This window comes from Zosterops lateralis (assembly GCF_965231275.1).
Source record: "Zosterops lateralis genome assembly, chromosome: 1".
Classification (NCBI taxonomy): Eukaryota; Metazoa; Chordata; class Aves; order Passeriformes; family Zosteropidae; genus Zosterops; species Zosterops lateralis.
In genome coordinates, this window is record NC_139762.1 from 25,283,060 (window position 1) to 25,306,815 (window position 23,756).

General features: G+C 44.1%; 3 protein-coding genes across 3 annotated transcripts in view; 2 read left to right on the forward strand and 1 right to left on the reverse strand.

Moving 5' to 3' along the window:
- Positions 1-2,408: 2,408 nt before the first annotated feature.
- On the reverse strand, positions 2,409-10,102 carry TFPI2 (tissue factor pathway inhibitor 2; the record flags this gene model as incomplete). Its single annotated transcript, XM_083872977.1, has 4 exons — positions 2,409-5,125; positions 7,692-7,865; positions 9,074-9,253; positions 9,742-10,102. The coding sequence occupies 4 exons, from the start codon at positions 10,100-10,102 to the stop codon at positions 5,022-5,024; spliced, it is 819 nt and encodes a 272-aa protein (XP_083729103.1). The 3' UTR covers positions 2,409-5,021.
- Positions 10,103-13,546: 3,444 nt separating this feature from the next.
- Positions 13,547-16,807, forward strand: LOC310917710 (guanine nucleotide-binding protein G(I)/G(S)/G(O) subunit gamma-11). The gene is made up of 2 exons (XM_083876204.1): positions 13,547-13,740; positions 16,497-16,807. Exons 1-2 carry the CDS (start codon positions 13,645-13,647, stop codon positions 16,620-16,622), a joined length of 222 nt encoding a protein of 73 aa, XP_083732330.1. The 5' UTR covers positions 13,547-13,644; the 3' UTR covers positions 16,623-16,807.
- Positions 16,808-17,046: 239 nt separating this feature from the next.
- LOC310919063 (putative acyl-CoA dehydrogenase 6) overlaps positions 17,047-23,756 on the forward strand; it is a gene marked incomplete at its 5' end in the record, with an annotated part of 81,389 nt that continues 74,679 nt past the window's right edge. Inside the window, one exon of the mRNA XM_083878203.1 lies at positions 17,047-17,169. Within this exon, the coding sequence (XP_083734329.1) occupies positions 17,047-17,169 (123 nt within the window). The remainder of the gene's footprint in view (positions 17,170-23,756) is intronic.

Consider the following 23,756-nt stretch of genomic DNA (forward strand, 5'->3'; position numbering starts at 1 on the left):
TCCCTGTTGAAAATTACTGCAATAATGGTGTCCTGGGGTGACTTTGTGATGCAGAATTGTATCCTCAGTTGTCTGTTTAGCCCAGAAATAAGTTTTTCCTGAACAAATTGGGGGAGGAGCTGCTTGAATCTGCTTTTTAGAGGGACTCCTTTGGAAATTTCCTCCCAAATTTGCCCTAAACCAGGTTAGATGGAAAGCTTCTTTCTGATTTGGTTGTGTGGTGTATTTTTCACCCTCTTCTCTCTTGACTCCTTAAATAGCATTTATTAGTATAATCTAATAGTATAATCCTCTTTATCTTGCTTCCCATGCACAGGAAAAAAAAATCTCACAGACAACAATGTTCATATGCATTTATTATATACTGGAAGTTTTATTACTGCATTTCCCTCTAAGCTTTGAAAAATGTAAACAGGCAATCCCATCTTAGAAAAACTGCTGCAAACTTCCTGAGTAGTGCCCTACCTCAGAGAGAGCTCACAGAACAAAACCATTGTAATTCAGTTGGCAGATATAGTGAAGTCTTTAACCTGTAGTTAATATATTAAGGCCTTTCATGAGCATCTGGCCTGGGAAATAATAAGGCTTAAAATTCCTATATGCTCACCAGCTCAAAGTTTAGCCCCACCAAGTCAGACAATGTGATGTGCTTTGGGTTGCAATTGCATTTAAAACCTTTCATGCAACAGCAATTAGGCACCTAATCCAATTTGCCTGCAAAAGCACCAGTTTTTACCATATTCACCTGAAATTAGAGTCAGTGCTGCCAGTTCAAAGAGAGCCTTCGTTAGAAGTGACTTCTTTTATTCCCACATAATAGATACGATGCTCTACATTTCATAGATTAGTCTTTAACTTGCCTGAACTCTCTCTCTTGTATGAATAGTTCAAACAGGAGCTTGGAACACTCATTCTCTGCTATTTATTTGGAAATCACAGCACACTATCCACCAGTGGCTAATGCTTTTATGCTTCTTGTTTACACAGATTATTTTTTAAATCATTCCTGTTCATTAGGCTGTATATTCTATGATAAATACCCCTTCTTCTCAGCAATTAAGTAATTTAACAGATGACAGACATTACTGTACAGGACCACCAGGCACTGAAAAACGAGGCTTACTTCAACAGATGCATTTATTTCTGTGCTTATCATTGCCAGTGATAGTCTTTCTTACTAGAAAGATAATGAAGCAGATTTTGCTTTCAATAAAACTGATGTAAATGCATAATAATTCTGGCACATCCACAGTGAGGTTCTTCCAGATTCACACAGTCATAGCGGGATTGTATTTCTCTAGTAGAACAGAATTCTTGTCCCTGTCTGGGTCAAAACAGCTGCCCTCAGCCATACGGCTGACTCCAAGCTTCAGGATAAAATCTCTCACTCTGATCTAAGACACAAGTTTAGGGATTTTTTAAAATTTTTTATTTGTTTTTTAACATGGCCCATTGTTTCTAAAAAATGCTTCTTTCTAAAAAAACATTCCATGTTTCCTACCTCCTCAACTGATGAGAAGTGACAGAGAAACAGAAATGCATCTGGTAATCAGAAATCTGATTCCAGGCATACAAGCTGAACTCATTGTCAGTTTGCTACTAAAGTATGGAATTGCAAGAAAGCTCTTTATTGGGGTGAATCACTGTTGAAATGATATTTGGTGAAATTCTGCTTGCCACCATGTAGCTTATCAATAAAAATATTATGTGCTTCCACACAGATTTTTTTTCTTTTCTCTTTTTGACATTTAAAGTTCCCTTGAAATATAAAGATGAAGCCAATCTCCTACTCTGGAAATAATTTACAAAGCAAATCCTTGAGTACTGCTACAGACCAATGAAGAAGAATCAGTGCATATTTTAATTTTTACAACTTTTATACAGTTCTTTGCAAGATATCACTAAGAAATGATCTGGAATTATGGGTCGCAGTGACAGTTAAAGAGCAGGAATGTTGCAATACAGTTTGTTCAAATCTGCTTATGCCAGCAACTACTTTTCAGTGGCAGGTATGACTGTCCTGTGCAAATCACAAGTCAGGAGTTTCAGTGGCAGCTTGCCTATGCAAACCCAACTGATTATAATCACTGCTTCCCTCCTCTGCAGTAGAAATTTGCACTGTGACACACACCACCAGCTGCTGGACACTGGCTACTATAATAAAAGTTAATTTGCAGGATGGTATGGGCTGTATTAATTTTCAACATGGCAAAACACTCACAGTTGGCCCAACCTTGGGCCAGTGTTGTTTCATCAGCAAACTGAAAAAGGAAGTAAGTAATGAATCATATAAAAGGCTTTAGATGACAAGTGTTTAGATTAGTCAGTCACAGTAGTCTGAAGGGATATTAGAGTAACCTAAGAACACAAAACAGAGCGGCACAGTGATGGCTGAAATTCTTTGTAGCCAAAAAAAAAAAAAAAAAAAAAAAAAAAAAAAAAAAGACATGAAGGCATTTACCTGGAAATACGGTACAATTTGTATAATAGCTTCAATAAGGAATTAAAAACTTCCATAAGCACTTCCTTTCCCTGTCCCACCTCCTCCACGATACTCTACCCTAGCCTGCTCACTAGTATACCCTGTGAAAATACTGGTTTACATCAGATTTCTATATGATACCAGATAGATAGGGGATTAAAACCCAAGCCTGTGATATTTCAGCAATAATACACGAGCAGCAAGCCCTTAAACTTGAAATTATATTTTTATGCAAGAAAAGTGCCTGTAGAGCAGCTGCATTACACAGTGGTCACCGCAGCACCCTGCTCCATCAAGACATCTCTTGCTGAGCCCCTGAGCTGGCATGAGCAGAAGAGTGCCAAATGCTTAGATCCTTTCCAAGAAATGAACAGGGTATTGCATTACTCTGGCCACATTATGATGTGTGAGAAGGCACTCAATTCTGAGATCAAAAACTAGAGTGGAGCTGCTCTCAGATTTGGGGATCCCTTTAAATCCTAGGTCCACTTTTGTATCCCATCCAAAGATGGGATACTCCTATGAAGGTCAAAGACACGGAGAGATAAGGAGTAATAGTAATTTCTCAAACATGATCCCAGAGATTATATATATTATACACCCATGGTGTTGCTGTTAAAAGAGAGCTACCCTTTACAGTTATAAACTGTGTTTAAATTGAACTTTGACTTCCTAAACACACCTACGTTTTTATAAGCCATAGTCAGAACACAAAATGAATGTGGCCCTAAATATTAGTGTTAGGTATGAAAAAATATTCACAGGACACTCTGGGCTGCTGCTCTAAACCAACAGGAAGAGATATTGGCAATGTGCATTGTATCATGCCCTGACTTCCCCAGGGAGTTTATACTGGCCCCTTTCTGTTTAAAGGCTGGTTACCCAAGAGGTTTGGCATGGGACAAGCACTCAAAACTGTGTCACTAGTTACCTGCAATTGTCTGCCACGCCATCCTGCACTAAGCAAGAGATGATTAAAATAAAAAGGGGTTTCAGACCAAGAACCAGAAATGGAGAGATAGAAAGACAATGGCAAGTACAGACAACTGCTTTAATCGAAAATCTGGCAGTGAGAGAAACATCAGTAAGAAAACCAGATCTTGACTAGTTTGCCCATCATGTTCCCTCTTTGAAATAGGTTTAAAACACACACCTCAATTATTCTAACTGAAAGCCAATGTCATTTCAAACAAATAGCCTGTTACCCACACAAAAGCTATTCAGACAGTGCAACATCAAACAGGAGACCCAGTAGCAGACAACAAGCTAAACTAGCACCCCTTTGAGAGCAGCTCTTTCGAGAGAACAACAAAACTGCTGGGGATGAATAACATCAATACAATTTATTGGCTTTCTTCAAATAAAGACCTCTGTGCAAGGAAATGATTGAAGAGACAACTAAACTCTGTTAGAGTCATAATTAACAAATTATAGGTTCCATCACACATATTGGTCTATACAACTCATCCAGGATAATGAGAGAACAAGCTTTTTTTTTTTTTTTTTTTTTTTTTTCCAAAAAACCCCATTTTATTAACATTACTTATGAATTTATATTTAGAAAATATTGTATGTGAAATTAACAGAAATTCAGACATTACTAAAATACAAAATATAAAAGAATGTGCAAAAGTATCACCATAGGCATAACCTACCATAAGAAATATAAAAGTGCCTCAAAACAGGGATTACTCTTTTATAGATGAAATTTGCAGAAACTTCTGCTGCTCTGCTTCAGTCGCCACTGCATTATCACAAATATCAAGATCCTCTGCAGATGTAATCAGCACAGCTCCACTAAAATCAGTAAAACTATGCTGATTAATGCCATATGAGGATCTGGAGTAACTTAGCAAAAATATCATATGTTGTGAAAAAGTAATGGCTACATTTTTATTTTAATACTCAACTAGCTTAGTCATTGCCTTTGTGAGAGTGTTTATCAAGGCATCCCTATTCCAAAATCTCTCCTGTGGGATGAGCTGCATTTAAGTTTATACTTCTTTTACACTTAGGAAGGCTTCTGAAAGCTTTTGCTGCAAATGTTAACTGTAAATTACAATCTAATTAAATTATAGGACCAAAGCATGTAAATAGCAGGGCAATAAACCTCAAAACACACTTGTGAAAAGTTCCTGTTCTTTAGCAAGCAGAAGATTACAAAAAAATTTTAAAATCCATGGTAGATTTTCAGTGTTGGACTCTCCTTAGTTATAACAATAGACAATTGATTTTTCAAATTTTAATTGATTTGCAACAGTTAAAATATTCTCCCAAGGCAGTAGTAACATTCCCCCCATAAAAACATGGAAAGATAAACAAGTCTTTCCAAAATATTACTGCAGACACAACACAGCAGAAGAACCAAACTTAGGTTCATACTTCTATTAAATGCAGTTCCATATAAAAAAGTAAATTGCATAGAAAGTAGCTCTGAAAGACAGAACTATGTCAGTATAAAACTTTGTAAAAAATATCTTACAAAAGAAGAAAGTGGAATCGACAAGAAGTGTTTCAAACATGCAAGTGCACGTCAGCTTTAAGACTTCGGGTTATATGTCTGAGATTTTTTAATCAGTTTTCTCACAATTTTTCTGCGGGATACATTTGCTGGCCTGTTGATTCTCGGTTTCTGATTTCCTGCTAACAAAACAAAGGAAGCAGTTAGGGAAACAGAGTGACAAAACCGTTACTACTTGTAATTGTTTGGTTTTTTTCATGTTATGCTGTTCAAGCAGTTGTCCAATAAAAACAAACATACCAGAAACTGTAGCATGTGTTCTGCATTCCCTATTCTCACACTGTAAGATCTCCAGTGTGTTCACCTTTGGCACTGGAATCCTACTTTGCTGCTCTTTTCCTGTGCAGGCATCAAAGCTTTATCTAGCAATCCTGCAGTGACAGCAGAATGGAACTAAATACACTGCCCTCTACTAAAAAAGCCAAATCCAACAACCAAACAAAAAAACTCCACACACAAACAAAACCCCAACCTATTCTTACATTTCTCTGAACAGTGGGGCAACGGGTAAAATATAGCCAGTGATTGTGGGAGACGAAAAGAAAATTATTGGAGTTTCTGCACAAAACTCACAGAAGCTGCAGAGTGGCCTAAGACAGTCAGAGTTAACTCCAGATGTGCTTTCAAAGGCTGAATGAATTGTGTGAGAGCAATTCAGAAAACAAGTACCCTGCAATCTTGACAGAAAATCTTTATCTTTATGCTACTTATTTACCAGCACGCAGAGCCACTGTAGCCAGTTCCCAATTCTTTTGCTGTCACTCCAATGCATTTGCTTTCTTTTCCAATATAAACTTTAAAAAATTAAATCAATCACAAACCTTCTCACTCAACATACTATAGATCAGTTCACCAAACAGTTGTACATTCACACAAGGTCAACTAAAGGTTAACTAAATTCAACTTGAGACTCGGACAGGTAACAGGAAAGATGCTGAGGAGGAAATAATGGAAGCAGGAGAGAAGGAGTGGTTTAAGTTGCCTGAATTATTTGCCTAATGTTGCTGTGCACTCCCAAGCTATAGAAATGAATATGCAAAGCACAACACTAATTAGCACTAATTATGCCCTTAACTTTGCTCTTTGGCTCTACCAAGCCTTACTGAATTGTGAAATCCACAGGTTGATGAAAAAGCTTGTAACTGACACTTTACATGTGGCTATCTTTGGTGCTCTAGTTACAGGACAGACAGCATCTCCTTACTTCTTTCTTCCACAACAACAACAACTACTACTGCTACAACAGGCTGAGGAAGAAAGAACCCCCAGGTGAATCTGGCTGGGTGTAGGTAGGGGCAGTGTGGAAGTGAGATGCTGAAAAAGCAGTTTCCTTCCTCCTCTCCCCACACACTCCACACTGGAGTCTGGCCCTACCACTTCACAGGTAGTAATGGATGCGAATTAGATAATCACAAGCATCTCAGACAAAGTTAACATACTATTAGAGACTCTCTCATAATACAATGGCAGAGGCACACACAGACTTGTCATACGCAGAAATATTACTGTCATGACTAACTGCCAGGCAGTATTTTTATTTCTGAGGACTGTGCTCAGGGTATAATCCTTGTCCCAGCCCTGGATTTCCAGCCCAGAACTGAAGAATCATCTTCCAACATAAGGCTTCTGACAACTTCAATACTGAAGTACTTGGACCTTGTGCATGTAAAACATGCATGTTTAAAACACAGCTGCTTTTTAGTTTTTCCTTTTTCTTTTTCCCAAAGGCAATGTACATGTTTGATATAGCCTTAAATATTTTTCCCATTAGTATCAATTTTTAAAATACTGTGCTATGTCTGCTTCATAAGTGTTCTGGGCAACAACATACAATTATGCTTTTCTGTCTCCCTCTCTCATTTATTTTTCATATCAAATTAATTAAACTAAAGTATTAAAATTTGCAATAGCTGGTATGAACATATGACTGTAAATAAAAGCACAACTGTTTTGACTTACAAGCACAGCCAGTAACTGTTTTGAATAAAAGCATGAGGAAAAATCAGTTATCATTCCAAGCTTCACCCCCTACAGCCAGAGAAACAGCTGACACAGCTCAACTGATGAGGCAGAAATCTTTAGTAATGGGAATAGGAAATGTGAGTAGGCAACAGGGAATTGAGGTAGGATGGTAACTTCTGAAAATGCAAAGGAAAAAAGTAAATTGATTTCACAACTGACTTTAATCCTACTCAAAACCATCCAGAATAAAAGGATATCCTAATTAGTGGTTGTAGAGATACTGAACAGTTTAAAGACTGATTCCTTGTGGGCTCTACAAAGTAGGCATAGTCTTTTTGTGTGCCCTTCTCTATACTTCATTCAAATATGGTGTAACCACCTCACACCACACTGACCTTGCCAGAAGGATTTAGTATTGCATTTCAATTTTCTCTGCCCTTGAAAACATAAGAGTCCAAAATGCAAAAAGCATAACCCTGTAGCAAGCCAAGGGGAGTAAAAGAACACTATGAACACTTATTACTGGTATGTGGACTGCTTCAGTTGCTTGTGACTGACAAAATACAAAAAAAAAAAAAATCAAAATCAAACCAAAAAACAAACAAACAAAACCCAAAACAAACACCTACAAAAAACACCAAAACCAAACCAAACAAACAAAAAAAACCCCAACCAAAAAAAAAAACAACACAAAAAAACAACCTCAAAGTAAAAAAAAAACCTTACCTTTTCTACAGACATTGTAGCAATCCATTTCAGTGACAAAGTTATTTGCATTACCACCACAGCCAGTATATCTGAACTCTTTACATGATTTAGTCTTGGTGTCATAGTAATAACGAGGCACAGAAGAGGAACACAGTCCTTCATCCTTTGGGCTATAGCATAGCAAGGGGCCAGCTTGGGGGAAAAAAAAGGACAAAGGAAAAAAAAGAGAGAACAAAAAAAATTACATAAATGTAATCTCTGTACATGGCTTCTTAAAACTGACCCTGCAATAAATTTTGTGTCTAAACAGCTCCTTTTCCCCTTGAATTGACACTATTACAGATGACTTCAGAGACTTTCTATACCTTATTCCTGTGAGCTGAATTTGAGAAAGCAACATACCGTCCCAAAAACTAGGCGTATATCCCATAAGTGAAATTCATCAGCTTTCCCCATTTGTGGTGCTATACATTGGACAGCTAAGATTTTTATATAATCTTATTCCATATATAGGAATATAGCAATAATTTTGGTGGAACAACCTCTATAGAGAAAAAAAAAAGGCACATCTTTGTTATGATTTTGCCAGCAAATTCTGCTTGCAGCAAAAAGTACAAATCCAACAAGTTTCTCAAAACTATGTTTCTTTTTGCTTCAACAAAATTTTATTTTTCCTGCTGCAGACTCTTTATCAACTCATTGTGTGTGCAACAGAAATAATTCAGCTTTCACCTAAGAAAACGCTGACAATCTGTCATCAGCCCCAAAGAATTGTCATCAAGCACTAATAAAGCTTGGGGCAGTGACAGCTTTTATACATTCTGGTAGATCTTCAAAGAGCCTATCTTGAACTGGATATTAATCTGATGTTCATATCAAAACTTAGTTACAATCATCTGTTCATAATTACCACCATTCTTATTTAAAGCTCGAATGGAGAGACTGAAGAATCACATGAGGCAAAACACTTTTGCCAGAAGCTGAGCTGTTGACTGCCAAAACCCTGAGCCACCTACCATCTCTCAGGCCTGAATTTTAGAAAGGTGCTTCTGCTTTACATTATACTACCACTTCCCTGAAAGTGATTGCCACAATCTCTGACACATCTGCCTCAACACAGATCTTCAACCTTATTATCTTTCCCTTCAGATACATCTCTACAGCTCTCTAGAAGTCATGAAATTGGTTGGGTATAGCTGTGGGTGTATTTAAGATCTCAGCATTCTTGCTCTTCCAGTAACAGCTAAGACAAAATTAAAGTGGAAAATATAAACATCTGCTTTACACAAGTCTTCAAAAATACCACTGTAAGGGTATTCTGAGGAAAATATCAAATGAAGTATCATCTTCATATCACTTTCAAACCACCTATTTTATTAAAAATTTGGAACAACCATTACTTCTTTCTGGCAGACAGTGGTCCACACAAGACTGCAAATCTCTGAAGTTGTTGCCATTTCCGTAGCAGCCACCATAGATGAATTCCTCACACCTCATCGAGCTCAAGTTAAAGGCATATCTTCTTAGATAACTCCTGCAAGGTCCTCCATCAGCTTCCATCCGGCATAATTTGGGCACTTCTGCAGAAAAAATAATTTCATGCTCTGTAAAACCAACCTTTCACACTTCGCATACAGAACAACATGGTAGTGCAGGGAAAATGATATTACTTCAGTTGCAGGCAAGCCCTAGTTTGTCCCACCTGCTTTTTACTGGAGGAATCCAATGCATTGATTAGTGAGTAAGTGCATTAGTGAGTAAGTGATTAGTGAGTAAATCCCATTTAAAATATAATAGATAAATTTCAAATGTCATCTCTGGGTCAACTCACTCTACATTTTCTGCTTAAAACTGTCATCACCAAGAAGCCACAACAAGCAGGAGGGTGATCACTTGGACTCGATCATCTTAAAGGTCTTTTCCAACCCAAACAATTCTATGATTCTAAGACTCTGTGATACACCGGGTGGGTGCAAAGAGCCCCGCAAAGCCAAGCGGCCTCCCCGGCGTCCCCTCCAGCCCCCTGCCCTCCCGGGGCCCCTGGGGCACTGCCGCTCCCTGCACTCACTCTTGATAGTCCAGCAGCTCTTCTCGCAGTCGTCGAAGGTGAGGAAGTTGTTGGCGTTGCCGTAGCAGCCCCCGTAGGCGAACTCCTGGCAGCTCTGCGTGTGCCGGTCGTAGTACCAGCGCGGCACCAGGGCGCGGCAGGGCCCGTCGTCGGGGGGCAGCAGGCAGGCGCGCTGCTTCTCTGCGGAGACAGCGGACACCGGGGCTGAGGCCACCGCGCCAGCCGGCGGGGATGGGATGGCCCCGGCCCCGCGGGGTCCCACCGGGGGCCCGCTCCTACCTGTGAGGGGGCGCTGGGCCAGCGCGGCGCAGGCCAGCAGCGGCAGCAGCGCGGGCAGCGGCAGGCGGCGGCCGGGGGCCATGGCGGGCCGGGTCCCGGGAGCGAACGGCGCTCCCCGCTCCGACGGCAGCGCTTTATATGCACCGAGGCCGCCTCCTTGCGCAGGTGGTGGGAGGGGAAGGTCTGATTCAGCGGGGCAGAAGGTCGCCGCTGATCCGGGGCGCGGAAAGCTGCGCGGTGCGGGGTCCCGGGGCGCGGAAAGCTGCGCGGTGCGGGGTCCGGGGGCGCAGCGGGGCCGGGCGGGGGGCGCTCGGGGCCGCCTCCCCGCAGGGCTGCGCCGCCCAGAGCCCGGGCCCCCCGCCCCGCGGCTGGCCGGGGTCCACCCCCCGCCCCGCTCGCATTACGGGATGATGCTCAAAGAGCGCTTCCTGTAAATCACGGCGAAACCCGGGACAGGTCACTTAGCGAATGCCTCCCCTCTCTCCCCAAGTGGTCCTCGTCCCGCCCGAGGCCGCTCCCTATTCGGAAACTCCGGGCAGAGGGCGGAGGGACACCGGTCCTGCCGCAGGTCCTGATCCGGCCCGAGCGAGTGGAGGCTGTTTGCTGCTGCCGCCGAGACACGCGCGGCGTTATTTTACCTCCGCTGTGTAAAACGCCGATGAACTTGAGAAAATCGAGGCATCGTCAGAGGGCTTGGACTCTGGGGGAATGAATAACACCTCTGGCAGTGCAGAGATGGATTTCAGGAAATATCATGACCTGGTTTATTCTGTAGATTTTAACCCCACCAGGCAATGCGGTGTGGTCTGTGGGAGGAGGCGAGCAGCAAACAGCCTACTTTCTCTCTCTAATCTATTAGACACATGGCATTAATTAGTGTTTACCCCAGATGGAACATAGTAAGAAAGATAAGAATGGCTGCAAATTAGGCGTGTTCTCCATAGATAACGACAAACTAATCTGATCTCCTATTGTTCTCTGCTCCCTTTACAGTGACATGGGGCCGCAGTCCTGCGGGCAGGCACTGCCCTCGATGGGTTGCCATTCAGGGCCCTGGAAACGTGTGCCCTGCAAGGAAAGAAGCCACAGTCTATGCGGGCTGTAAGCAGGAGGCACTTCAGGTCACCCTGATTATCTGAACTGACTTTCTCTCCACGGCTTCTCGGCTTTACTTATGTCGTGGAGGATTACAACCTAGTTTCCTGACATAGTTTTATTTTTCATAAAGGCAAGAAAGGAACAAGTCTAATCCCTACCCCACCTGCGTGACTCCTGAAAGGGTATGAATGACACCTCTTTCCCTCCTTTTTCAGAACTGTTCCTTTTTTCAGAATCTCCAGAAGCTAAAGGATAACTGTGTGCTTTAGTGACAAGAAAATAAACCCTAGTGCAACTTGAGTATCACGATGGGACACATCTGCCACGCTTTAGATTCTTATAGCTGCAACTGTTATTAATGGGTATCTTTATTTTTAGGGATTTTGTTCAGCTTGTTAGGTAGAGCAGCTATACTTAAGCTTACGTCCCTCCAGAAGAAAAGAGCCAACAAACAAAAAACCCACATATTTTTTCTATTTCTAAAAGAAAGCAAAACATCGTGTTTTTAATATTGGGAAACTAAAGCGGTTTTAATATCATGTTCTTTAATATGTTGTCCTAGACGGATGTCCTTTCATTTTCACCACATTTTTTGGAATTCCAAATAAAGAAATTTAAATGCCACTTTAAGCAACAGCAGCAAAATGAATACTGTAATGCAAACACCATTTTCAATATTTTCCATTTCCTCTGTGCACAGACACATAGAAATCAAAGTCTGAGTTAAAGCCACCTATCCATCAATGCTGCTATTCAGCTGCTCCTTTGCTTTAACTTAGATCAGGTAAATATCTGTAAAAATATATGAACCACAATGAAAGTTACCACAGCAAGTGGTAGAAAGTCCACTGCTGACTGCCATCTGCTAGTCGTATCAGCAGACAGGTCAGTGAAAGCTTTCCATTACAGAGCCATGGATACCAAGTTCTTCCCCTCTAACCGTGTCAGTGGTGTGCCAGAGCCCACCTTCAGCTCCCTCCTGCACCCTCCACCTGCCTCCACCACATCACACGCTCTCTGCCTCTCCACACCACAATGCCTCTGCTCCCACCAACAGCCCGGGCTCCTCTGAGACACTGTCCAGACAGCTCCTGCCACCTGTTTGGAGTGGCCCAGCACTGGTGGGGGTTGGGAATGCAGCCGTCAGTGTAGGTTATGGGGCTGTAGAAAATGCATACCAACAGCTGGGGAGGGGGAGATAGTAGCCAAAGGGAGAGGAGGAGAAACTGGTCTTAGTGAACTGGCTAAAGTAAAATGAATACAACACCCAAGAGCACTATAGGAGCAGTACTGGAGAAGATGTAAATCTTACATGCTGCTGACAGCTCCTTACATCTGGTGAGTAGGGAGAGGAGAAAGGTGTTTAATAGGGAAAAACAGAGGAGGAAAGAGAGAGGGCTAACTGCTCTCCTTCTCCTCCTGTAAGGATCTTCAAAGTGGCAGACGACAGGAGTGCAAGCTCATTTAAATGGCTTGTAGCTATGTTTAGTCTCAGGGGTTTTGAATTCTGGTTCCATTGCTATTGTAGGAAAGCAGCTGCCAGGATGAGAGATGCTAGGTGCTGTACAAACATGCATGGAGGAACCACCCAGTTCTTAAAAGCATAGAACCCTGTTTGGGATCTAGACCTCAAAACTACATGTAACCACAGGAGAACAATTTCCTAACTCCTTGCATCTTCTGAATGCATCACTTCCCTTACATTGAGTACTCCACCTCAACACCTATCATAACTCCATGTGTCCAGAGACCCTTGGTGCAAACCAGGGACAATAACCCTCTTATGCAGAGTTGCAATTCTTCTTTGCAGACATACCTACCAAAAAGTTGCCATGTCTGGCATTGATGGGCTGGCCACCTCTTGGGGCACTTTGTATGGGAGTGGTTTCTTCCCCTCTCTAGTCCAGTTCATCTGCAATTGTAATGCACAAATATTGAGGAATGTACCCATGCACACCACCTGCTTATGCCTTAGCTGCTGGGAAGAAGAACACACAGCCCGAGGATGCTGGTGGCACAGAGCGTGGGTCATTTCTATGGCCGGGAGATACATGAGGAGAAGGTGGTGGGGAGGAAGATCTCGCCGCTGGCCCGAAAGCCCCAGCCGACCTCGCTGCTCTTGTTCCGCACTGGAGCTGTAGAGGGTGAGGCCGGGAAGGTCAGCACAGGAGGGTCTTTCAGCTCTCGGCTCCTGCTGGGACGGCCGGACCTCCCTGTGCAGCAGGGCCATGCCAACGCCCCGGTAGCGGGGCCGGGCCGGGCGGCGGGCTCTAATCCGGTTACAGGGGATTAGCGAGCAGGTTTAAAGGCCGGGCGGGCGCGGGGAAGGGGTGCGGGCGCGCCGGAGAGGAAGCGGCGGCCGCCGAGCAGCGGGTAACCCGGCCGGCAGCGTGTGGGTGAGCCGGGGGCGGGCCGGGGGCGGCCGTCCCACAGCCCCGCCACCGCCCGGGGGCTCCGGCCCGGCGCCCTCGCCGCCCAGACGTAACCTCTGGTCCTCGTTCCCCGCGCGCTTCGGGAGCGTCGACGATGCCAGCCATCAACATCGAGGACCTGAGCGAGAAGGACAAACTGAAAATGGAAGTGGAACAGCTGCGGAAAGAAGTGAAGCTGGAAAGGCAGCCGGTAAGCGGGCGCAGAGAAGGAGCCCCAAGCCCCCGGCGGGCGGAGGGCCGGGCGCGGAGCGGGAGCAGCCCGTTCCCCCCGAGCGGCGGTGCGGGGCGCGGGCGGCAGCCGGGGGCGGCGGGGGCGGCGGGCTGTGGGAGCCGCTCGTCCGGGCAGCCCCGGCCTTTGGGGACGGCCGCGGTTTGCACCGACGGGTCCTGCCGCCACTTCGGGTCGGGGGCCGGGGCCGGCGCTGTTGGCACAGCACCGCTAACAGCCCTAGGAGCGCCGGTCCTTCCCGGGGGTGCCCGTGAGCCCGGGGAAAGGAGCGCCCCGAGGGGCTGGCACGGGCCTGCCCGCCGCGGCTGTTCCCGGGGGATTTGGCACCCCTTAGTGCTCTCCCCGTGAGCTCCCGGCGCCCAAGGCCGGCACAAGGCAGCCTTGCCAGGCGCGGGAGGAGCACGTCGCACTCTGTTCCCCTGTTCTGTGGGCAGAAGGCGCTGGGACGTGCTGGTGCTGGGGGAGGTCCTCCCCTGGGAAGCCGGGAGAGCCTTGTCGCGGCACTGCACCCTGCCCTGGCCCGGAGCCCCCCTTCCCGTGCTGGGCATTCCCCGGCGGAGGGCGGGAGCCAGAGCACCGCCCGGCCGGGCCCTGACCACCCAGCCTGGTGCCATAGGAACATTTGGACATTTACGCTGAGCGTTCCTTCCCACGAGTACTTTCCCCTTAAAGGTTTATGGTATTGTACATTTTCTATAGAGGAAAGATGTGCAGAACTGATCTTGCTCCACGATTAAACTATTTTTTTTTTAATTCTGCATGCCAGCGGAAGCAAATTGCACCTGAATAAACGCTTCTAGTTAGGACCAAAAATACATTTATATGTGGGAGTCAGTAGCATTGGTCATGTTGATTACATCGAAGGTCTAGGTTTTAGCTGTGAGTTAGGTATCAGTGATTGTAGATGTTTCACTGTGGTCTAAAGCTCCAGCAGTATTGAGGGCTCAACATCCAACTAGTGTAGATACCTGTATCATCTCTCAGAGGGTTCTTAGACAACTGAAATACACTCAGCAGGATGTAAAGTTTTTGAAATAATAATAGTTATAAATCTTGTCTATATTTTTCGAATAAACCAAAACCCTGATCATTTTGGGAAAATGGATATTTTTCAATTTTCCTGTAGTAAAGCACAGACAGCATGCTCAATTTTACCAGTGCATTGTAACAGAAGTTTAAGTGTGAGAATGAAATCTGTGTTGTAGTTGCCTGGTATCTGTATGGGTGTTACAGGGACAGAGAAATGCAGAGAAATGCAGAAACCACATTACAGTACCAAAATAAAAACGTCAGCCAAAATTTTCTTGAGCCCCACTAACAACTTTACAGAATAAAAAGGAAGTGTCCTTTGGAAGGAATAAAAATTTCTAAATGTGTATTTAAGCAGCCTTTTTTTTTTCTTATAAGTGAAAGTGATCCTGGCAGTGCTGACTGAAGTAAAACAAATCCTGGTCCTTCATATACTTTGGTGTGCAACTTTACTATGGTGTTAGGTGCTCCAATTTGAATGAACAAAATTTGCAAGGCATGGAAGAGCAAGACAGATGTAATGGGATTTGTAGGTCCAGCTTCTTCTGTGTTCTAAGGCAGCTAGATCTTATTTTATGCACGGTTTAATTGGGAATTACCTCTGTTCCTTCTGGTGCCTTAAAGCTTAATTTTGCACAGGCCATGCTTTGTTGTCTGTGATGCAGCAGGTAAATTCATTGGTTCTCTTGTCTTAGTTTTACCTTTGAAATAAAATACAATTAATGGAGGAGGCAAGGGGCCTTAAATTAGAAATACTTATTACCTAGTGGCCTGGCCAACAGCTGGTTCCTGCTGCTGACTGCACAGCTGTATCTCTGCAGGGCCTGCAGGTAGGAAGGGAGGAGGTGGGGACAGAGCAGGAGTGTGTCCTCAGGCATGACAGGTATTTGAGCATCTAGGGACACTTTCTGCTGACACAGAGAGCAAGAGATGTGTGTGCACAAGGAACCTCAGGAGCCCCAGACGTTCACTTGTGCACTCTCAGACTGCACAGACATCGTTACCACATGTGCTGCATGTGCTCTTATGTCAGTGAACAGAAACTAAACACAATTCTTCTCCATAGGTGGGTTCTGTGCAGGCTACATCAGTGCTAGTTTTGGTATGAATGCTGTGGGAAGTGTTATGGTCTCATAACACAATAGGCTCTTTTATTAACCATTGTTTGAAATAACCCCAGGTAAGAAGTAAATAAAATGTCTTTACTAGTTAGACTCTCATCATTGCTACAGCAGAACTGCAAAGTAAGAATTTGTATTACCACTGAAAAATCATTGCTGAATGTTTTGTTTGTGAAAAACACATAAAGGCACAAATACTTTGAAACTGATTGAAAGTTACTGACCCTGAAACTTTTGACCATAAGTCATGCTGGTGCTGAGGGAGAGTGTGATCTGCAGCTTAATAAAATTAGGTTGGCTAATTATGAACACAAGTTTAGTTATGCAGCAACTGCTGTTCGGAGTGGCGTTTACATTCTGAGATACTTACATGTTCTGTCAGTATCGGGCTGTGAAAAGAGAGGAAGGAAGCTGAGTTTGCACGTGCTTAGCGCTCTGTGGGCAGCTATTTTACGCTTGGTGGGAAGGTGAATGAGGGAGAAATTCACGGGTAAATTCACGGGTTTCCTCCTCTGATGAACATTTCCCACGGCCGTAACGCAGCCACTTTCTGCCCTTTCTCTCGAGGTGTCCAAGTGCTCCGAAGAGATCAAGAACTACATCGAGGAGCGGTCGGGAGAGGACCCGCTGGTGAAGGGGGTTCCCGAGGACAAGAACCCCTTCAAGGAGAAGGGAGGCTGTGTCATCGCTTAGAAGGGCCCCCGCGCCTGCCCCCGGAGCAGACATTCCCTCCGTACCCCTAGGGAGTCATTAGCGTGTCCCCACCGCCGCCGGTCCGTGTCCAACGAGCACAGGAGCGGATTTCTTTTTATTTTCTATTTCTCCTTACAGAAATACAGAAACCCGCGCGAGAGCTGCCGAGCCCCGCGCCGGCCGCTGGGCAGGGCCTGCAGGGCCCGCTCCCGGCGTGGCCGGCCCTGGCACTGCGGGGGCCGCTTGCCGCCCGCTTGGCGGTCGCTTCATGGCTGTTTGTTGGCATTAAAGAGAACCTGCCCGTAACCCGAGAGCTGCCTGAGTTGCTGCGGGGCGAGAGGAGCGGGAGGAGGGCCGGGGCGGGGCGGGCTGGGCTGGCTGTGGGGCACGGCGGGCCCGGCCTTTGCCCGGCGGCGGGACGGCCATGGCGCTGCGGGGCGGCGGGCGCTGGGCGCGCCTGGGCTCGGCGCTGCGGGGCCTCGGCTCGGGGCCGCGGGACGCCGGGCTCCCCCCGCAGCACCGCGACCTGCGGGACGCCCTCCGGAAGGTACCGGGGGGGCCGGGGAGCCGCGGGACAGCGGGACACCAGGCTCACCGCCCCGTGCGGGGAGTGAAGCAGGGCAAGGGCAGCGAGCCGACAGAACGGCTCGGGCTGTGCTTAAACTTCCCTCTGCCAAGGGCAGAAACGGAACCCCGCGTTCCCTGGCTGTGACCCGCCGGGGGCTGAGCCCGGCCCGGCCCGGCCCGGCTGCCCTGGGCGGAGCGGGGGCTCGGTCCTGCAGAGCGGAGCCCGCCGAGCCCTGCGCCAGTCCTAGAGGCTCACCATGGACACATAATGGGAGCCTCGGGAAAACTAAATCAGAAATCAAGAGGAAACGGGGCGCTTCTGATAACGTAGCATGTAAATTGAATGCCAAATGGCAACCTGCAAGTTACAGTAGTGCTGGCGAGCTGTGTGTATTCCCGTTGGCGCATTCAGTGTCCCCTGCAGATAGAGCTCCGTGGCCCTGTTGGGGCACCTGCAGAGGCGGAGAACCCGCCGGGCGGGCTGCAGGAGCCCTGGTGTTCTGCCCGCTGCGGGGCGAGCAGTGCTGGGAAAGAGACCTCCACCTTTAACCTGTGAACCGCTGAGAAACGTGCTGGAGTTCAGTACCTGCTGCCAGGGCCAAACAGCGTTATTGTGGCCACCACATAAGAACAAACATACAGTGGGTTCAGAAAAAGGGAATGTAAGGCTGTATCTCAGATTGACCTGTAGGCAAGTTTCCAGATGCTCGCTGGTTGGGCAGTGCCCTGCTGTGGTCTTTTCAAAACAGTATGCCCTGGATGGCCTGACTTTTTAACGTGAGTTTCGACCTATGCTGTCCTATCTTTTGTGGACACTTTCAAAAATTACTTTCAGAATCTTATATTTCCCCAGATAAACTTATTTTTTCCCAAATTTCACCTCTTCTCCAGTTCACTGTGGACAAAAGGTAATGGAGTTTATTCCGAGTCTTGCAATGTTTACCTCAGGTTTGTTTTTATTCAGCATTAACTTTCACACTTACACTGTTAAAATATCCCAAACCCAATGTAATTAATCAGGTTTTCTATCACTGAGATGTGTTACCATTGAGCTTTTTGAGAAGGTAGTGCATCTTCTGTGTTCTAGAAAAGAAACCCAGCAAGAAGGGAAAGAGATGCATTACCTGTCACTTTCTTAGTAAATTAGTTTCATTACTCTACATTCCTGGACTCTTTGCAGAGGAGAAATAGAATGATACAGAAGGAACCAGTAGAAGAAGCTGGAAATGAATCCTCCTCTCTCACCTGGATTAATAGTGTAGGATTTTGTTGCTAATACTATTGTGTCAAATTTGTGCTCATTCTGTCTGGAGAGGGCCTTCATGTATCTGTGTATCTGCAGAGCTATCTGCCTGATGAACTTGTTTCCTGGCACGCTGCTCTTCATTACCTGCCCAGGGACAACAGCTGCATTAATAAATAAACTGGTGTCCTGAAACACAGAGGACAAGGCCAGAGCTTGTGAAGGTGGCAATCCGGATGATTTTAAGTCCCGCTTCTTTGGCATGGACAGGTTTAAGACACACATTGTTTTGTATCTCCTCTATTTGCAGCTGTGTATTTATTGAGGACAGGGGAAGCAGCTATATTAGTGTCTGCTAGTGCAGAGTTTGCTGCTCTGCTCTGTGACACAATACTTTTTAAAATAAAGCTTTCTCCTCCCTCTTTTATGCCTGCCATGCCTACTGAAGTGCAGATAACAGTATGCTCTACCTTGCTGGCTTCAGTGCAGAGAATTACATCGTGGGCTAAGAGGGAATGTGATGATACATTTATCACAAAAAGCCCTGTAATGAATATTTTGTAGAATAAATCAGAGTAGGCCATATAAATCTGCTTTTTTCATTGTCCTATGTTGCTTATGTAGTACTTACTTTAGATTTGCTCTGATCATAATGGAAAAAAAGAAAAATCACTACTTATGTCAAATCCAGTCTGATATTGTTCACAAAAAGCTTCTGGCAATCAGTGTTTGTTTTGGCTTAAGTTAAGCCTGTCCCCAATGACTTTAGGATGAATTGAAAAGTGTCCCCAAAGTCTTTGGGAGAGAATGACCATTGAGTATCTGCAGCACATTTTAAGTATACCTGTTATATATTCTGGGGCAACCTTTCCAGTAGCTAAATCCAGATGTGAGTACCAGAGAAATCAGAGGAATGAGCAGAGCAATTCCATGAGTGAGAACTGGGGTTTTTGTTTGTTTGTTTGCATTAATTTTATTTTTTAGTATATTAAGGTAACATACTTTAAATGATCTATAATTTCCCAATTGTTCTGAGCAGGATGAGGAAGAGACTTATAATTCCAGGGGGCTGTTTTTAGCAAGGGTATTGAAATAATCCTGTGAGTGGTTTCCTTTACAACTTTATAGATCACCACCCTTCCTCTTGGAAATTGAAAACGTAACTTTTCCTTAACTTGTTGAACAATGCTTGCAGTACACTGATATCCTACAGCTTGCTTCAGTAATTAGTATAACTGGTTTGAAGAAAAAAGGTTTAACTTATTCTGTGTATGTATGTTCAACAGTATTCATATATATACACAGAATGTATATGGGCTGTCTATTTGTTTTTTTCTCTGGCATTAGTAGTAAGAAACTTTGGGAAATGGTGAAATTTGACATACAGTTTGCTAGAGTTGCGTGTAATATAAATGACATTTTATTTTATGCCCAGTGGTGACTAAGGATAGTTACACTGTGTTGTATGTCTGTAGGATGAGAATTTCCTCCGGGACTATGAGACTCCACCAAAGGACACTGCTACTTTTTTGCCACTCTTGTGGCTTGTATATCATGAGTTTCTGTTTATTTATTTATATATATATATGTATCAGCAGTTAATGTCTCTTCATATTAGAGCATGCAGGATCTGAATTTAATATTGACACTTCCTTTAACTTTCTGGTAAAATTTCTGTAAATTTTCCGTCAAAAAAAAGGCTCTTTCTGACTACCTGCAAAATAATGACCGGTGACCACATTGGAGCACCTTGGATGGAGTTGGTTTATTTATCATAGTAAGAAATGACAAACCCCTGCTGTAGGATGGTGAAGTTATAATTTGCTGGTATTACAAAGAATCACTTAAGTGCTGGAAGAGGGAAAGCATGCAGCTGAATCTGAACAATACATGACTGGCACCTGTAATTTAAAAACCTAATTTGTCATACACCTGAGTTAAAAGCTTCAGGAAGAAAAGAGTTAGATGTGACACTGGTAAGGCTCACAGATTCTGCATTGACTGCCCTTCTATCTAAGGGAAGCAAAATATGTTCCCAGATTTGGGGTATTGCAGTACTCGTTTTCATCTTGTGTCTGGCAGGAACATCATACAAATATTTAGGGGCTAATTCTCCTGCTGGTGTCAAGAATTTTTGGTGGTAATTTATCAGAGAGGAAATCTTCATAATAGATTTTTTTTTGTTATTGGAAGAGGCAGCTGGGATACACCACTGTAATATTAGAGACCATCCACTACACCTACTAGCACCCTACCAAGAAGTGCTTTCAAATAAGTGTAGGAAGAGAGGAAAAAAAAAAAAAAGAAAAAAAGAAATGAGCTTCAGCTGATTTAGGCAAGCTCTGTGAAAAGCTTTTTCTCATAGTAGGAAAAATGTCACTTTCTGTACAAATGCTTCAGTGTGTAGCAAAAGTGCAATAAAGGCACTTTTATGATCAATGCTCCTATTTGTTACTTGGTGTCAGAGTAGTGCATACCTCTGAGATTGCAGTTGTGTCCTAACACTGGATTTTTTTTCCTGACCGATATCAATGTTAGAAAAAATTTCCACTGTATTTAGTTAGACTTTTCAGTGAGCAGTTTTTAATAGAAGTGTACCTAATAGATATCTTTGTGTCTCAGATCTAGCTATTATATTGCTTTATCATTGCCACATTTGATTAGGCAATACAGTTATGCATTTATGACAACTAAAATTGTGTCTCAGTAAGCAGTTTATGACTGAGCAAACACCTGGAGTTGATACAGGTTCTGTGTGACAGTTCAGATGTGATGGTGTGGGCTGCAGTGGGAGAGCTTGTTTTGTTCCTACAGGGATGTAACCCAGAGTCAGAAGGAGGACCCAAACCCCAACATCCCAGCCTCTGGTGGACATTATGCTATATCCCATCAGCATCTCTGTGTTGGAAAGTATGATTTGCAGCAGTAAAAAAAGTTGGTCACTTGCTCAGTTCTGTATCTCTTTCATAACTCAATACAAGGAGTCTGGATACTATTCCAGTTGACAGAGCTTCCTGTCATCCAAAAGGCTTGTCCAAGATCAGTGCCTAGGTTGGCACAGCACACATTTTTGATGTTGTAGGACTACCCTAATTTAAAAGCATCTGCCCTCAGATCCTAGGAATAGCTGTACCCTCAGCACTTGCTTTTTCACAAATTTTGGGATCCTCTCCTTTTTTTGCCATACTCTTGGATAGGGCAGTTGAAGGGGTTGTGGTTAAGTGTGCAGGGACTGCCAAGACACTCAGGTCTACAGAGGAGGGATTGGTCTTTGCAACTGTCTTTGGAAAAATGACATAAGGAGGGAGAAAGTGTTGGCTGGGATCATGTGTGTTCCTTCCCAGCTGGAGCTGCCTTCTAGTCTCTCATTCCTCAGGAAACGGTTGAGCAGGGCTCAGCTCCAGGGTGGTGGGCTGAACCTTTCATTTTCTTAATATAGTGATGATGTGTGCCCTCTCTGCTTCAGCAGTGGGGCTCCCAGATATGTCAGCAGCTGCGTAGGGTAGAGGGCAGAACATGCTTCTGCACTCCCTGGCAAACTTGTAGCATTTTTTAGATTCCAGTAAGTGTTGGCAAAAACTTTGTAATTGATTCAGGATTTAGATTTTTTTGGTTTCCTGAAGTAAAAACTGTAGCCAGATGTTTGGGACCAAAAGATAATCAGTATTCAAATTTCTGAACCAGTAATCAGCCTTGCTTTATCTATTCTGTTTGTTGCAAGGAACTGTGTTGCAAAGAAAGAAAAGAAAGGAACACAATGATTTAAACAGAAGCATGTCTAGATACTGACAAATGAATAGACCAGGCGCAATTGCAGAATGCTTAAAAAGTGCATGCTTTTTTTCCATGGAAAATCAGATTTTGTAAAAATAGATGAGTACAGGTATGTTTTATTACACAATGAGAAGCTGCCAACTCTTACATTATAGGGTTTTTGCCTCCACTTTTTTTTTTCTTTCGAGAAAGGGAAAATTTCATTTAGTTACTGTCTGTTCCCCTATTTTGTGGTCACTCTAGCCTTTGGTATCCAGTGCAGTAGCAGATTGCAGATTACTTTGTTGCCTGTGGTGCTGCTTAATTGAAGGTACGAAAAGGAATTGTAGTGCTCTAATTGGCCAGTTTTAAATGCATGCATTTCCCATTTAAGCCTTATATTTTCCAGCTATTAGGAAAATTTTCTGGGTTTTTCCTTATATAAGCCTAACAATATTGGTTTAAAATCCATTGGCAGCTTCTCTGGAAGGTCAGTTCTGGCCACAGCTATGTGCAGCAGCATTGGAGAAGCTCACTTTCTTTTTTCTTCTCAGTAATATATTCCAGCTGGCTTGAGGTGTCCTCTTCATCCAGTAGGTTTTTTTTTCCTCTGTGTGGGCTACACCTTGTCCTGCAGGCACCAAGTAGAGCTATTGGCTTCTGCACATTAAATGTTTGAAAAATTGGGGAAATCAAAGGTTTGAAAAGCTTAAGTCAAAATAGCTTCATTTTTATTCTTTATTTTAATTATCAGGATATTCTCCTTCTAGGACTCTTTTTCTGACACACGTTTTTCACAGGGTAATGAGATGGATGTCTGCTTTTAAACTGAACTTTTTCAGGTTAACCCTATATCATCATGGAAGATGTTTTTTTGGCTTGTTTCCAGAAACAGTCTGATGACAGCTCAGAGTATGAAAGTTTCCATGTCATCATTGAGGCCCAGCCTCAAATCCCATATGCAACTCTTGTAGCTTGTCATTTGCCCAGGTGTGTTACATGATGTATTTGGCTGGGTAGCCAACTGGGGATATGGAGTAAGAGGTGCATATTGTATCTAAATACCAAATCTTCTGTATTGTGGGCAAGAAGAGACTTGTCTGTGAAACAGAGGAGTGTTTTGGCAACATCTGGGACATTTGCTGTCTTGACAGGATGCTTTGCATAGCAGTGAGTTATATTTTACACAGATCTCCTAGGTGGGCTCCTAACTAATAATAGTGTGTGTTTTATAGGAGGAGTGAGGGCTGTCCCCCTTGTTTCAATTAGTATTAAAAGAAACCCCAAACCAAAAAAACCCAACCAACCAACCAAACAAACAAACAAAAATAAACACCCAAACAACCCTCAAAAAACCCATCCACAAAGAAAACAATCCCCAGGAAACGGTCCTGCAAAACTTCCTGAAGACCTTTGCCCTGTGCTGGTGGTGCATCCTGAAAGAGGAAGCAGTAGGCTGCAGCTTCACTCTCTAGATTACTGCATACCACAGGCAAGCTTGTAATAATGGATTTTGCTTGCCAGAAGAAAGTGCACTAAATAACTTTGGATGAGCAGACAAGGTTAGCACT

What these genes read in the sequence shown, in the direction of transcription:
- LOC310917710 (XM_083876204.1), top strand. Translation starts at nt 13,645, where the DNA reads ATGCCAGCCATCAACATCGAGGACCTGAGCGAGAAGGACAAACTGAAA. An exon ending in TGAAGCTGGAAAGGCAGCCG is followed by an intron (nt 13,741 to 16,496) that starts GTAAGCGGGCGC and finishes CTTTCTCTCGAG; the next exon opens with GTGTCCAAGTGCTCCGAAGA.